Raw genomic sequence first — 14705 nt, forward strand, 5'->3', positions numbered from 1 at the left:
TTTCCCGCAATACTCGTCCAGCATGGCGCCCGTGGACTACGACTGCCGGCCCACGGATTGCGCAAGTTGCCGACGCCCGTCCAGGTCCGTCGGGATTAACATTGTACGCCCGCTGGGCCACTGTAGGGCACGACTAAGGCACCCCGCAATTCCCCCACAGAAGCTACGGGCTTATCCCCCGTGAGATGGCCGACGTTCCATTGCCACGGACTTTGTATAGAGCGAGATAGAGAGCTCCAGGCGTAGTTACCCCGTGAGGCTCAGCAAGCAGGGGCCTACGGTGGTCCCCCGAAGTATGGTTTCCCCGAGATCAGACACAACGTGCAGTCCTTTCGTTGGGACCGGGCTCGCCATTGCGTTCTGCGGGTGAAGAAGGATCAAATACCACACTGAGCAGTGCCCAAGTTATGGAGTTAGTGCCAACGAGTCGCGCGTCCGGTCTCGCATCGGCTCAGAGGGGGAGTCTTGTAGGTCAACCAAGAGTCTGGTAGAGAGCAACTGAGAAACCGTAAATCATTATACTACCTATACCTGTATCATAAATAACACATCCCCGACCCCTCACCGCACAACATCATTGGCCCGCAACCATGGCCCACGTAGTTGACGACAAGTCCCCGATATGCATCCCCTTCATCCTGGACCGCCTCCAGGCGCATAAGGCCAACAACCCCGACAAGCCCTTCATCATCGGCATCAACGGCGTCCAGGGCATAGGCAAGACGACCCTCGTAAAGGCTCTCGCCACGACCCTGAGGGAACGGGAGGGCCTCCCGACCCTCGTCGTCAGCATCGACGACTTCTACCTCCGGCACGAGGACCAGCAGGCCTTGGCCGAGGCGCATCCGGACAATGCGCTCGTGTCCTGCCGAGGGGAACCAGGTATGTCAACATTCGTAAGACGAGAAGGAGAGGAAAAAAAAAAGTCTAACTCATCATACAGGCACGCACGACATGGCCCTCGCCAAGCAGTTCTTCGCGGCCATCACCAGCGGCCAGCAGGCCAAAATCCCGCAGTACGACAAGTCGGCGTACTCGGGCCAGGGCGACCGGGTGGCCGAGGCGGCGTGGGAGACGGTCAACGGGCCGGGGCAGGCGCGGGTGCAGGTGGTGATCTTCGAGGGGTGGTGCGTGGGGTTCCGGGCGCTGGCGGACGGCGAGGTCTCGGCGCGGTGGGCGGGCGCGAGCCGGACGCTGCGGCGGCACCGGCCGGAGCACCTGCGGTTCGTCAACGAGCGGCTGCGCGGCGGCTACGACGACATCACGCGCCTGTTCGACGCCTTCGTCCACATCGACGCCGAGGACACCGGCTACGTGTACGACTGGCGGCTGGAGCAGGAGGTCCGCCTGCGGGAGGAGCGCGGCACGGGCATGACGGACGAGCAGGTCGTCCGCTTCGTCGATGCCTACTATCCGGCGTACGAGTTGTTCTCGGACAAGCTCAGGGAGGGGCTGTTCCCCGGGAAGCCCGGGCAGCAGCTGAGACTGGTCGTCGGCAAGGACAGAAAGGTGAAGCAAACCATCTTCATTTGAGCTCGTATAGAATCAGACGCACAAGCTAGACCTGAGGAGATCGAACTCTTGTTTACATTTATATAAAGCAACTCGTCAGCTGTGCTAATGTCAAAACTCCGGTCATGCAGTCGTAATGTCGTGAGTCTTTCAATCCCCGTCAATGCGCCGTGAAAGCAACAACCCCACGTGCAGAAGCCACAGAAACAGTATACATGGTTCAAGCCTTTGCCGGCCAAACTCTATTCGCCGATCCAACGTCTACCTCTTTCTTTCTTACTCGAGCTCTTTGTTCTTCATCATCACCTCGCCCTCGCTCCTGAGTTCGTTCAAGGTCTGGCCGATGCCGTGGATTTTGACTCTAACAGCTTCCTCGCGCTCGGCAATCTCGGCCTCAAAGTCGTCCACCAGCTTCCGCTTGGCTTTGCGAGCATCTTTGAGACGGTGCATGACGTCCCCGAATCTCTCCAGGAACCAGTCACCAGAATCATCCCACTCCCGGACGGACATGCCCGTAAAGAAGGTGGCTTGCGCTTGTTGGTCCTTGCTCATACAGTGTTCTAGCTTCTCAGGCAAGGTGCCCTGCGGAGGATGCTGGGCTGAGTGGGACTCGGCTTGTGCCGGGTCAAAGTCGAAGGCTTGCTTCTTCAGGTCATCGTACTTCATAGTTGCCAATGCGCTGTCGTCGTAGTCGAGTTCGAAGTGTCTCTTCTTTACTGAGGAATGCCGCTTCTCGGGTGCGGAGCGGGGCATAGAGCTCTCCCTGAGGCTGTTCCGACCTTTGCTAGCTTGACTGTCCTTACTGAAAAGCTGGCGGTTAACCGGCTGCGAAGACTTTGCTGATGCCTTAGGTGTAGGCTGCTCAGCCAAGCTTTCCTCATCCGATTCTGGTAGATCTTGGTGGCTCGCTATGGGAGTATCGATATTCTCAAACATTGTCGAGCGGTGCGCTTCATGGGTTGGAACTCTTAAATGCCCCTTGCTGTCTCGTGTTGCATAGTCCAGGCCGTTGCCTGGTGTCTGATAGGCGTGGTCAGGAGGTGATGACGCTTCGTCCTGACCATTGGGATACAAGGTTCTTTCCGAAAAGGACTCACGCTTAGTGGTTCGGAGTGGTATCCTTGCCCCCCGGTGACTCAATGTGTTCTGTGCAGGTGACGTATCCAAACCGGCGGGATACTGGGCGTCTTCAACATAACGATCAGAATCTTGATGCATCTGGTTGATGCCCACCCGAGCTCTAGCCTCAGAAGTCGAAGTACTTCTTGCCAGCGGGGCCTTCAGCAGATCGATAATGCCATTATCGCCGATAACGAATGGTACGCGCTCGGCATCAGAATCCCTTTTCGAGTAATGACGTGGCGTGTTTCGCGCCTTGAAGCCCGGGTCCACGTACGGCGCTCGAGATGGCGGAGCTATCCTTGAATCAGCTATGCTGGCAGTCTCACTGAAGGCTGAGCCGTCCACAGTCGACCCTTCCCAGAACGGCGCTTGTCTTGGCACATTCTGCATAGGCTCCGATGTGATGGTTCGGGTCCGAGGCATGTTCAAGGAACCATCTCTGCTATGGCTGGGCTGAGTTGGACGGCCAGTTGCGGTTCGGCCCACGGCCGTAATGCGAGCAGCCGAGGCGGCGGCAGCTCTGGAAGCAGCATTGGAGGTGTTGTGGTGGTTGACAATGGGCATCCGGGACTGGTACTGTTGCGATCTAGGGGGTGAGTTCTCTATGGCTGAAGATAGTTGAGGTTGTGCTGGTGCCGGCTGGCCGTGATGTACGTGGCTCTTCTGGGGACTTCCAGAGCTATCGGCCATGTGTACATGACCTGCGGTTGTGGTAGGGGCAGCCTTGGCACTTGGGCCGTTGTTCAGCACCCAAGCTTGCATCTTGGACTTTGATTGCTGCAAAAAGAGCCCGGGTGTCATTGCAGGCGTAGAGGGAGGTGCTTCGTTGGCGTTTCATGTGAAGGTACAGTTCAGGCTGTTTTCTTTTGTTTATTGCGATGCCAGGCAACGACGCGTTATGGCTGACGTTTCCTGAAAACTCGACGTGTTTCAGTCGCGAGTGGCCGTCAAAACGGGCTGGACGAAAGACGGAGGCGAGTTATGTATTACGCTGCCATCCTGCCCAATTGCGGCGACGAACATTGGGTCGCAACGATGTCGCTACAGCTTGAGAGTGGTTGCAGACGGAAACCATCCAATGACTGCGGTTGCGATGCTTGGGATCGTGAATGGCGACAGCTTGTCCGGATGGGTCGCCTCGACCACTAAGTGCACGCAATCATGTGACCAGCGTGGGCCAATCACAACGCCCAATTCCGCGTCATGCAGAGGACACCTGGGATGCTTCGACGACACTCGTCGCCTCATATTGGGGAAATCTATCAACATATGCTAGATGAGCTGTCTTGCGTCTCTGGAAACCAATGCAACCACTCAGAATCATCGCAGCGGCTGTTTAGCTGGGAAGCGCAAGGGTTGCCTGCTGCGCGAATCACAGTTGCAGGTACCCGCGTCTATCGCCGTTGGGCCAAAAAGTCGCCGGGTGTGGGGGTTGCACCCGTATGGCACCGTCTGGTCTGGTTCATGCACATGTGTCCATCTTTACTATATAATATACCCTCACCATTGGTGTACCCAAAGACTTATGATTGACCCTGCAGCCGGGGGTCATCTAGGGTGGTTTTGTCTGCGCTGGCCCAATACAACCTTGGTGGCGTGGACCCTGCGGCTGCACGCTTCCATTGCTTTCGGAGAACATAGCACATATAGCACCGGTACACACATTCACGGCGATTTTCCTCGGAATGCGAGTTGAATGTCACGGCCAGGAGGTGATCCATTTCGGGGGGCTCCCGGCAGTGAAACCAGAGCTCAGCTCCGTGTCGGGCATCCTCCAGATGAGGATATGCAGTAACTGCCCCAGGTGGAATGAAATATAGGCGGTCTCAAGTGTAAAGACATATCAAAGTAAGGAAAGCTGGACAATGTATATGTTTTATACAGATCCGCAGCTAGTAACTTGCTTAACATTTGTTCATCTTTTTGAATCACCCGTAATACTCTTATATAGTACCGAAAACGCCGCCGAGATCATCAGCTCTCAATGCCCAGATCCAGTTACAAGTATAAGTTCTCCCACCCTAATCTCTGACAGGCATATACCGCTACTTGCTCTCGGCCTCCTTCTTCGCAGCTATCACAGTCGCGCAGTCATCGTCCTTGTTCTCGCACCCGTCGCAGGAACTCACATCGGCGCCTCTGACGCCCGAAAACGGGCAGACACCGGCCTTGGGCGAAGCAGACGCAGCTTCCTCGATATCGACGAGGATCTTCTTGCCGTTCAAGTAGCCCTCCTTCTCGATCTCGGGCTGCTCCATCTCCTCGGCAAACTCATCGCCGTCGCGGACGTACCATCTGAAACCCCGGTTAGCTCCAATGTCACACGTGAGTAAAATCTGAACGCGGAAACTCACTTTGCAAACAGATCATTCTGCACCCATATCACCTTGCCGATGGCCTTGACGATGGCGATCTTCCTGTCCATCCGCAGCCGCGGGTGCGACAGGATGGCCTCGGTGATGGTGTCTTGGATGAACGCCAGACAGGCGCCGATATGAACATATTCCACGTGCAGAGGGTGTTCACGCCCCCGGCCAACGTGCATCATGCTAGGGTCCCGTTCAGTCTCCAACTTCTAAAACTCGTAACGTTGAAATCAAGACTGACGACTTACCCGACTTTGTCCAAGTACTCCCAGAACTCAAGAGTACTGGGGTCTGAGCACAGTTTGGCGAGATAGGCACGCAGGAACTTCTTGCGGTGCAGAATCTGAGGGCTGTTGTCGTCGAGGGTCAGATCGACCGGCCCTTCATAGCTGGTGCTCCTCGTCTGGAAAGCACGTGCTGTGATATCGTATTGCAGCAGCTTGTGATATACGATGTTCACGATTGCGGGAATGAGCTGTTTAATGTACTTGGAGCCATCCTCAAGCGCTTGTATATCCCCTGCGATTTGTCAGTTCTGTCGCATTCTGGCTGGACCTAAGGTTTCCCACTTGAGCTGAAATCTAGGAATGTGTGTAGATACTGAATGCGGGCTTCGAGATTGGTATAGAGATCTTTACGATCTATGTGTTTCATGGGCCGTAATGAGGGTATCATGTTGGGCGAAGTAGATTGTTTTCCTTCCTTGTTTATTCTTCTGTCTGTAAGTCCTGAGAACTTTAGTGCCGGCTGACGCTCTGAGCGTGGAATCAATACTAGTGAAATGCCGTATGAGGAAACAAAGTCGCAATGGTCTATTCATTCAATGCAACTCTTCATCGTGAAAGCACTTGGGCTTTTATTGCCCCAAGTCCAATTTCGACTTGCAATACTTGCAAATCCTCGCTTTACAATTGGCGACGCTCTAACTTTGGAAATCAAGCGATAGTGGTATGATGTGGGGCAGAATCGCATGATTTGCAACTGCGGTAGCTCCCGAGTCAGCGCGCCTGATCCTCCCGACGATAATGAGATGGAGCTCCCGGAACCAGAAATAAAGAGAATGCTAGGCTTCTGCTGGGATAACGTACGGAAAATGCAAGCAGACGGCGATGAGCGGGATGAGTCGCTGCCGGACTCTGCCATCGTCGGGTCTTGTAACTGGCCGGTGCGGACACACCAGGCGTACTTGAATGAGTGCATGCTCCACCAAAGCTACAGCCAGCACGAAGAGCGGTGCTCCATTTCGGGTATCCAAGTGATTTCCTCTTAACTACTATGGTAAACGATCCTGGTGTTCCTGCCTTGAGTCCTAGTGAACTTAAGTTGGATTTCCAGGTAAGCTGAGGCCGTCACGAGTGAAATATCAGAGCCAGCTGAAGTCAATGAAAGGGAGTCAATGTTTCTCGTGGCCTGAGCCTTCTGTCAATTATTTTTCATCTAGTTCTGCTGAGTTTTCAGGGGCACAGCATGCCCACGTGCGCGCCTTACAGGCGCAATATGCGGTATCCGCTGGTATCCTAGTGCTATGCCCAAGTTCGTAACGCCTCTTTATGCTATAATGATCCAATATCCCGCGCAGGGCTCATCGGAGCCCAAATCCTTCGCTCTCGTGCACTGCTTGCCACAAGAAGAATTCGAGTCTTTCTCGTGTCCGATATCGATAGAGGTTCAGGACGTTGAAACATGTGCGTGCTGATGGGTATCGTCCAATGTCTTCGCCAAGACAGCTAATTTTGATGACAAGCGAAGCTGCTCCCATGGCAGGGATGCGATCACTACCGGTGATGAAGGAAAGGAGGCGTCTTTGGTCGCTGGGTGACGCAGCCGCAAATGACTCCCAGAACCAGTCGATCGTAGGTTCATGCTCAGGCTCCAGCTCTGACTTCTTCTTCGACCAGTCAATATATCGTGCCACGGCTCGTAGGGACGTGATATCGAGCGGCTCATCCGACCCGCGCACCAACAATTCGATCTCCTCGGGCCTGAAGAGAGACAAAGCGTTGCCAGCACAGACAGTGAAGAACCCCCGTTTGAAAGGCTCAAACTGCCGCTTAACGGATTCATCAAGGAGATACTTGACGTATAGATCCACATATTCCCGCCTGTTTGCATTTGTCACTGGTTTCCTGTCGCCTCCCCTGCACAAAGGGACCTGTGTTCTTGCCCCGTACTTCTCAACTTCGACAACAAAATCTAGACAGAAGGTATTTTCGACATCCCCGTCAAAGTCGAGGAGTTTGCGGAGTCCGTTCGCTAGGCGTGGCCGGTATTCGGCCAGATCATCCAGGGTGTATGTCATGACGGGACGTTGGTGAGCCGTCGAGCTCGTGGCAGACGATGGCGCAGAAGCAAGGAGTTTTCGGAATGCGAATGGAGGGAAGGCAATATCCAATATCGTCGAGTTGTATATCGCAAGCCCCAAAACAACCCCGACCAGGAAGTACTGATCTGTTGTCTCGAAAGTATGGGGGTTGAAGTAGCAATACTGAGAGTCTTCGTCAAATACGAACAGCCCTGGAAATAAGTATTAATAATTTTTCTCTGTCCACGATTTGGGAGGGAACTTACCATGGTCAGGATTGAATACTTCCTTGACCAGTAACTGAAACCACTCTTTTCGAAGACCGCCAGCATCGACGCCCTCTTCGCCTTGAAATTCTATGCGCAGTCCTTTCTTGATATCTTCGCTGCCACTACCAACGACCTCGCTTACTTTCGCCAGGCTGTCCTCGACTAAACAATCACGACGCACACTTAGGAACAGGTATTGCGTGTAGCTTCTGTTGCTCAAGATGCTGTCGAAAAAGGCCTCCCGCGCTTTGCCGTGCATCTGCCGCTTGGCGTCGAACTCCAAAATCTGGATCTTCGCCCATATGCTCAGGAAAAAGGGATATTGACAGAACGCAAACTTCCCCTTCCTGGATTCCCACATCTCGAAATCAGTCTTGAAGTCCAAGCAATCGAGCATAGAGTTGTAAAAGTCGCTTGTTGCCAGTAAATGACCGTGAGCGTGCCTAACGCTCACCTCGTTCCGACGGACGTGAGTTAGATTGTTTGCAGCAAACACTAGAGCCATGACTTTAGCACCAGCCTTTAACTGCCAGTCGTCACCATATATGAGACGAGGGGCTTCCGACGACTGTCTCGCCTTCTTGGAGCCATTCGATGCTGATAAAGCCGCATGTAGGGATGCTGGCGTGTTCCCAGTCCGACTGTTAGGCATCTCGGGGATGAGCCCTGCCGTGAGGTCAACACGGGCCTCGATCTTCTTTTCGCTCTGCCGCTGCAGCCGATAGTTTACGAAGCTGCTGATGAGGTCCTTGGTCTGGAAGAAGAGGTGCTCGGGCAACTTGGAGAGCCATGTGACAAGATGATGGTGACATTGATCCGAGGTATTTGAAATGAGACCCAAAATTCTCTTTATTATACCCGAGTGTCGTCCCATAGCAGAACCTTCTTCGCCGGTGGCATTTGTATTCTTGGTCATGCCTTTGTCTTTGCTCAAGTGCTGGAATTCACCGGCATAGCTCTTGTGTCCCGAAGTCAACAGGGGGTTGACGATGATGAGAAGTAAGAAGCGGATATCCTGGGGCTCCTGAAGCAGTTGGCCAGGTCGCTTAAGGAGCGTTTCGGTGCATTTCAGCAGTACCCTCTGGAGATGGCCTTGGGCTTCGATCAATACGGCTTCAAAGCGCTGTTTCTCTAGTTGGGAGAGGGTCCTGGTCTGCGTTTTCTCAATGCCTCGGTTGTACAGGTCAAGCCAGGGCCGAGCCGCGTCGATGATTAACTGATACCACTCCAAGAGCTCTCCCCAGTCAATTCGTGCCGAGCGAGGGGTGACTAAGCCATGGGTATCTCCCTTCTGCTGGGACCGCGACCTCTGTGCCACACCATCCCGCTGCCCGCCGGTCCACCATTGGGCATTCTCGGCAAAGTCTCCAACTAGAAGTAATTTGGCGTCCAGCTCCGTGGTCAACGAATCGTCTGATGATAGAGGCTTCTCTTGAGCCACAACTTTCTCCTGGCGCGGCAAAGGGACTGGTTTCCTCTTTATCTGCATCTGAGGCCGCGAGCTGAAGCTGTGTCGACGGGGAACGAATGCGGCATTGATGTTTTCGCGGAAGCCAAAGCTGGCAACCAGATAGTCCTCCACCGGTTTGAATATCTTGCATGGGTCCAAGCTCTCTTCTCCTTTGAGATGAGCAGTTGCCGGAATCGTAGAGCTCCTGGCATCTGGGAAAGACGTCGAGTATGACCTGGTGCCCGAACCAACACGATTAACGGGGTTTGGCTCCAAGTACCCGCTGGCAAAATCGTCAAATACTGGGTTGTGTTTGAAAGCTGGACCGGTGCCGCTATGGGATCCAGATCTGCTATGGCCAGCTGGAGAGTCGAACTTGGGAAGATGGCCGTCCGACGGCCTGGAAGATGAGCGGCTTGGCCAGCCAGGAGGGGCCATGCTGCCGTCTGCCGAGAACGACTTCAGGGCTTGGAGTAAACATTGTTGGAGCAAAGTGCGGGTGCGCTCCAGGGACAGAGGCCTTGTGCTTCCAGGAGGCCGCGCATCCTCGGACTTGGGAGCATATGGCTTGAGGTCGTTGATGGTCATGCATATTTTACATCTGAAGACGTCCAGCTCTTTCGGCCACCTGACCTTGCCGCCACAAGTCATGCATGTCCCGTTGGAGAAATCGGTCGGTCCGCGGGGCGGTTTTGTCGAAGCCATTCCGGGGCGCGAAATGGCCGGGCCGGTGCGCAGGGTATCGTCATCAGTCAGGCCGTCTGGAGAAGGTTGTTTTCTCGGTTTCTTGGAGGCGAACAAGGAGGGAAACGGGTGGCTCATTGAGCGAGAATGCTGAGGTCGCGACCGCACATCCGCAGGCCTGGGAACAGGGACTTCATCCTCGGAGCTCGAGTCGCTCTGGATCTGCCGGCCATGGGCATGGGGGGCCGCGGCGGCGAAGTGATCCCTCAGAAATGGTGCATTTGGCGGGTTGGCTCTCGGTCTGCGGTGAGGGGCAGTGGCGACCGGTATGGATCCATTGCCGTCTTGGAAGGGAGGCGGTCTCCTGGAGCTAAAAGCCATGGTTCAGTCCGCCCACATTCGTCACATTCGTGATCAGGACTGCCTTCTCATGACCTGGTCGGACCACGAGTCTTGCTCGTCTACGATACGCATGGGGAGAGGAGGCGGTTGCAGCAGTAGCAGCAGCGGCAGGAGGCTGTCCTTCATGCGGCGCTTGGTTGTAGTTGGGCAGGAAGCCTGGAAGCAGCATCCACCGAGGACAGGCACAGGTTCCAGGTTGAGGGTGGAACAGAGTTGGCTCAAAGCGCCGCTCGATGGCCAGCGCACAGAATGCCCACCACAGTCCGAGGGGGGACGAACAAACATACGCCCCGGCAGCTGTGTGTCATAGAGCAAGCCCCTGGCAATGCTGGACCATCAATCTCGGTCTCCGCGACGTGATTGTCGGGAGTTCCCAGTCGCCGTGGAAGATTTGATATTGCCGCCCTTCAGTGCTGCTGCCTGCCGCCCTCTCCCCCCTGGCCCAACCCCTGGACCACCCGGCGCCAGGCACCTGGATTTCCCCAGCTCTCGCTTGCCGCCAGAGAAGCAGGGTCCACTGCCCCTGCCAGCCAGTTCAGCTCCCCCTGCTAGCTCTCGGCTCTAGTCCCCTGGCCGGTCCAAACGGGCGACCCATCACAATGGTAACTAATAACTTACTGCAGTGTAACTCATCAGCGCAAATTAGCAGCAGATTGGGGGACCGCTGCATCGCGACAATGACCCAGTCTAGCTGTGCAAGAAACCGTCCGAGACAGGTGGACTGCGATTCGGCCGAAGTTGGAGTAAAGAAGCTTTGCTCTGCTACCCAAGAGAGACTTTGTTGAACAACGTATCTCATGCGTTGGGCCAGGTACCAGCTAGTCGCACTCAGGCCCAATAACAGGGTCAATTTGCCAATGTTAAAACTATCATGCGAGTGCCCGACATCACGAATCTTAGCCGGACTGCACGACCGCCAAACCGTGCACAAGCCCGATCTCGATTCCTCGAATGGGGAAACAGTCAGGCTGAGATGACAGAGTTCGGGGAGGGACGAGTTCGGGCTGGGGAGCGTCTTCGACACCGAGGAGGCTAGCAGCTTGCGGCCAGGTCGGTGAATCCAAGCGAGCTTGGCAAGTCTGTGGCCGTTCGCAGGCATGGAACTCTCCCCATGGTCTTAGATCATACGGCCAGTATTGGCCAGCGCCTAGTTGGGGACGTATGCAAAGAAGTCGGGTCACTAAAGACGACTCAACTAGATATTCGTGGATTGCATCTAGCACATGTCGAAAACTGTCTCAACACTACAGACACATGATGCAAGCCTGTGCTCACGGGGAGCTGGGTGCCTCAAAACCTGATATATAGCTGAGGTTGGGGAGCATACGCCCCGGCCACAACCGCGGGAAGGCTGCATAGTTCCCTACTAGTGCTACCAGGACCCCTAGCATTGACAAGCTCGCAGCCGAAACCTGGCAGCCAAGCCCAAATGACGCTGGCCCCACCCACATATATTGGGGGCTGCAGATCCCCGGGCCTATTCCTCGGGGTCAGTCGAATCACTTCGCGACCCAACGCGAATCCCGTCCCCCAAGTAAACAAAAACGTCACTCGGGGTCATTATAAGACTGCCATGTGTTGTCATATCAAGCCTGTTTGCAAGGTCCTCAGCTAGATAGCCGGAGACCATCGAGATTCTGTGACAAAATGGGCAACCACAGGCTCACCTGTCTGCTGCAACTGCATGGTTTGGAATGTAAAAAGCGACGTCATAAAGTAGGCATCCATCAGCATTTGACAACACGACCATGGTAAACTTGGAATATAAAAATGCCAGAGGATCCTGAGAGATGGGAGGTAAATTCAACTTCATATTCAAAAGTCCAGAGCTGCTTGTCGACTTGAAAAGTTATCAACTCTACCAGGTCTAATTTATACACCAGACATCCACCAAACCCACCATTACCATGGACTCCGCAGGCGCAAAGTCGACCTTGTCTCGTGACATGGAAGAGCTCACTCAGGGCAAGGAGACCATTTCTCACTCCGTTGCTGGCCACAAGGCGGACCTGTCAAACCCAAGTGCGTATTTTGTTGCTACGCTGCCCGAGGGACGGTACTAACATGCACCAAGACACGAGTGAAGCCTCGAAGGAACACAGCCGCCAGGTCATTGACAAGATGGGTGGAGACGCAGCACACTACGGGGATGAAAAAGACCCGCGAAGCAAGAGCGCTGCTGAGCAGCTCGACGGAAGTCGCGCCATGACTTGAGCCGGATAAATTTCACCTCAAGAAGTCAACTGTACGATATGAAAATGACGAGATAATGAATCCAATGACCTGTGTCTTTGTCGCTGTGTGCATGGCGATGTCCTGTCGAACTTTAGGCCATCAGAAATCATATACTTCCTGGTCGATCAACTCGTCAGCCTGTAGCTAGAAATGACCACATTCCTTTGCAAAGTCATACAGCGAGGGCATCATATCCACATGAGTGAATCCATATTCGATATTGTGAAATTGCAGTATGCATAGGCCAAGCCCTGGAACACATGGGTAACGTACCCTCCCATTAGACAAGAGGCCACGCTGCTGGTGTCGAGATAAAGACTAATGGCTGAGCTGTGACCTAGGTAGTATGAATGCAGGCGGGATATAACCAATTGCGGAACAGTATGGTAGCTATACACGGTAACGGCAGTCTGACCCGAGACGCATCTGATTGGTCAAGCAACAAGGAAACTGCAACAACCTGCACTAACGCCACCAAAGTCATTCACGCCTTACGACACACAGGGCGCATCAAGACATGGCGCTCCACTTCAGATCGATATAAATATTCTTGAGCACAACTTGTAGGACGCTGTAGCCTTTGAAGTGACGTAAATTGAACACTGGACACCCATCTATCCCGAGATGCCAACCGAAGCGGATTTCGCCAAGCCGCGCTTCATCACTGGTGGTTGTCTTTGCGGCTCCCTCAGATACCGCATCGACTTTCATGATAGCCATGACTTCCTAGGGGCGGTAAGTGTATATATGTTCCTCTACGGCCTCTACGGAACGTGAAGCTCATTAGCACATAGTCTGGAACATGCCAGTGCACACAGGACCGCAAGGCTACCGGCTCGCTGTGGCTGCAATACCACAAGGTCACGCCGCCGTCGAAATTTAATTTCACGTCTCCTACGACGTCGCTGAAGCACTATAATGCCTCTCCGGGCGCTGCGCGTGGCTTCTGCGGCGAGTGTGGCAGTTTCCTGTGCTGGAAGCCGGTGGAGGGCACAGGTCGAGTCACGATATCCGTGGGCACGGTTGACTCGCTCTACTTGTTCGGTGAGGGCGCAGACGGCAAGGAAGTTCCAGAGGGAGGGTTCGGGTTCGCGCTGGCGAATGGTGGCGGTGACCATGAATGGTGTGGGAACGAGATTAAAAGTGTCACCGAAGGCCTCTCTATTCTGGGACACGAGAGGGGAAAAAGATGGGATGGTGACCCTAAATGACCCCTAAGCTATAATAATCGTCAAAGAGGTACATCATTCTCTTCGGGCTGTCCCACCGCGATATTACAACTAGATATTGGCACTTTCAAATCTCCGGTTTGGGTCATTTCTATGAGCAAACTAAAACTTCCTGTAGTTCGCAACTTGTTGCAATCAGAAGGACACTTTTTATTACAAATGACATACAACGAAAAGAGCTGTCAGTGATTACACGTGATTGAGTCAACATGAAATTGTCAGTGGTCAGTTTCGATATTCCACAGGGATCCTCTCATTACATAGACAAATTCCTACGAGGACGCAATGGCATGTCTGCCTTTCTGACAAAGTAACCAAAACACCTCGTTCTGCCTCACCCATTACACACATCGCTGACCAGTATGAACAACATGTTATGACCCTACAATAAACCAACTAACGTTCTTCTTGATACTCACACAGGGATCACGATGCAGACCTGCTAACCGATCAACAACAACAGATAATGACAACATAACAAACCCACCAAACGTCCTTTTGATATTCACACAAGGGACTAGAACACAGACTTGCTGGTCGACCACCTACCAAGGCAGCTCCTGCCCCGCCCGATGCCAGAAGCGGCCCGAGTCATCGAGCTCCTTCTCCAGCAGCACGCGCCACAGCTTCTCGGCGGCCTCATCGGGCTCGACGGCGTCCTCCAACGCATGGGTGCTCGGGAGCAGGGCCTGGGGCAGCAGCAAGGGCCCGAACGTGTTCACGCCAAAGACGCACTCCAGGGTGGCGTGGTCGACGTGCTCCAGGCTGTCGGCGTCGTGCGTCGCCGCCATGGTCCCCGCGATGTTGAGCAGCAGGTCCAGCGGCTCGGCGCCGAAGGACTCGGCGAACGCGGCTATGGAGTCCGGCGATGAGACGTCTAGCTGGGATGTCTTACATGAAAGACTCCGGAGTTTGTCGCCATGGTTCACGTCCACGGCGTGTACGTCGTAGCCCTGAGGGAAAGGTTGAGCTTGGTCTTTCCCAAGTCGGAAACAGTGGCTGTAAGTCAACTTGAGAAATGCTATGCACGTACTTCACGGATGAGGATCTTGGCGAATTTGTGCCCGATTCCCGAGTTCGCCCCTGTGACTATAGCGCTCGGCATGCTGTATCCTATATCTTACGGATGCTATA

The 14705-nt window shown here is 54.1% G+C and overlaps 7 protein-coding genes across 7 annotated transcripts; 3 read left to right on the forward strand and 4 right to left on the reverse strand.

Moving 5' to 3' along the window:
- Nucleotides 1-590: 590 nt before the first annotated feature.
- On the forward strand, nt 591-1533 carry JN550_005578 (uncharacterized protein; the record flags this gene model as incomplete). The annotated part of the gene is made up of 2 exons (XM_049317221.1): nt 591-882; nt 944-1533. 2 exons carry the CDS (start codon nt 591-593, stop codon nt 1531-1533), a joined length of 882 nt encoding a protein of 293 aa, XP_049172591.1.
- Nucleotides 1534-1788: 255 nt separating this feature from the next.
- Nucleotides 1789-3396, reverse strand: JN550_005579 (uncharacterized protein; the record flags this gene model as incomplete). Its single annotated transcript, XM_049317222.1, has 1 exon — nt 1789-3396. One exon carries the CDS (start codon nt 3394-3396, stop codon nt 1789-1791), a length of 1608 nt encoding a protein of 535 aa, XP_049172592.1.
- A 1283-nt stretch (nt 3397-4679) lies between these two features.
- Nucleotides 4680-5675, reverse strand: JN550_005580 (uncharacterized protein; the record flags this gene model as incomplete). The annotated part of the gene is made up of 4 exons (XM_049317223.1): nt 4680-4929; nt 4989-5183; nt 5249-5519; nt 5570-5675. The coding sequence occupies 4 exons, from the start codon at nt 5673-5675 to the stop codon at nt 4680-4682; spliced, it is 822 nt and encodes a 273-aa protein (XP_049172593.1).
- A 907-nt stretch (nt 5676-6582) lies between these two features.
- JN550_005581 (uncharacterized protein) lies at nt 6583-10086 on the reverse strand (the record flags this gene model as incomplete). The annotated part of the gene is made up of 2 exons (XM_049317224.1): nt 6583-7514; nt 7569-10086. The coding sequence occupies 2 exons, from the start codon at nt 10084-10086 to the stop codon at nt 6583-6585; spliced, it is 3450 nt and encodes a 1149-aa protein (XP_049172594.1).
- Nucleotides 10087-11877: 1791 nt separating this feature from the next.
- On the forward strand, nt 11878-12321 carry JN550_005582 (uncharacterized protein; the record flags this gene model as incomplete). The annotated part of the gene is made up of 3 exons (XM_049317225.1): nt 11878-11904; nt 11991-12129; nt 12182-12321. The coding sequence occupies 3 exons, from the start codon at nt 11878-11880 to the stop codon at nt 12319-12321; spliced, it is 306 nt and encodes a 101-aa protein (XP_049172595.1).
- Nucleotides 12322-12966: 645 nt separating this feature from the next.
- Nucleotides 12967-13553, forward strand: JN550_005583 (uncharacterized protein; the record flags this gene model as incomplete). The annotated part of the gene is made up of 2 exons (XM_049317227.1): nt 12967-13077; nt 13137-13553. 2 exons carry the CDS (start codon nt 12967-12969, stop codon nt 13551-13553), a joined length of 528 nt encoding a protein of 175 aa, XP_049172596.1.
- Nucleotides 13554-14116: 563 nt separating this feature from the next.
- JN550_005584 (uncharacterized protein) lies at nt 14117-14676 on the reverse strand (the record flags this gene model as incomplete). Its single annotated transcript, XM_049317228.1, has 2 exons — nt 14117-14524; nt 14605-14676. 2 exons carry the CDS (start codon nt 14674-14676, stop codon nt 14117-14119), a joined length of 480 nt encoding a protein of 159 aa, XP_049172597.1.
- Between the last annotated feature and the right edge of the window lie 29 nt (nt 14677-14705).

This window comes from Neoarthrinium moseri (assembly GCF_022829205.1).
Source record: "Neoarthrinium moseri strain CBS 164.80 chromosome Unknown scaffold17_Wmoseri_CBS_16480, whole genome shotgun sequence".
In the NCBI taxonomy this organism is placed as follows: Eukaryota; Fungi; Ascomycota; class Sordariomycetes; order Amphisphaeriales; family Apiosporaceae; genus Neoarthrinium; species Neoarthrinium moseri.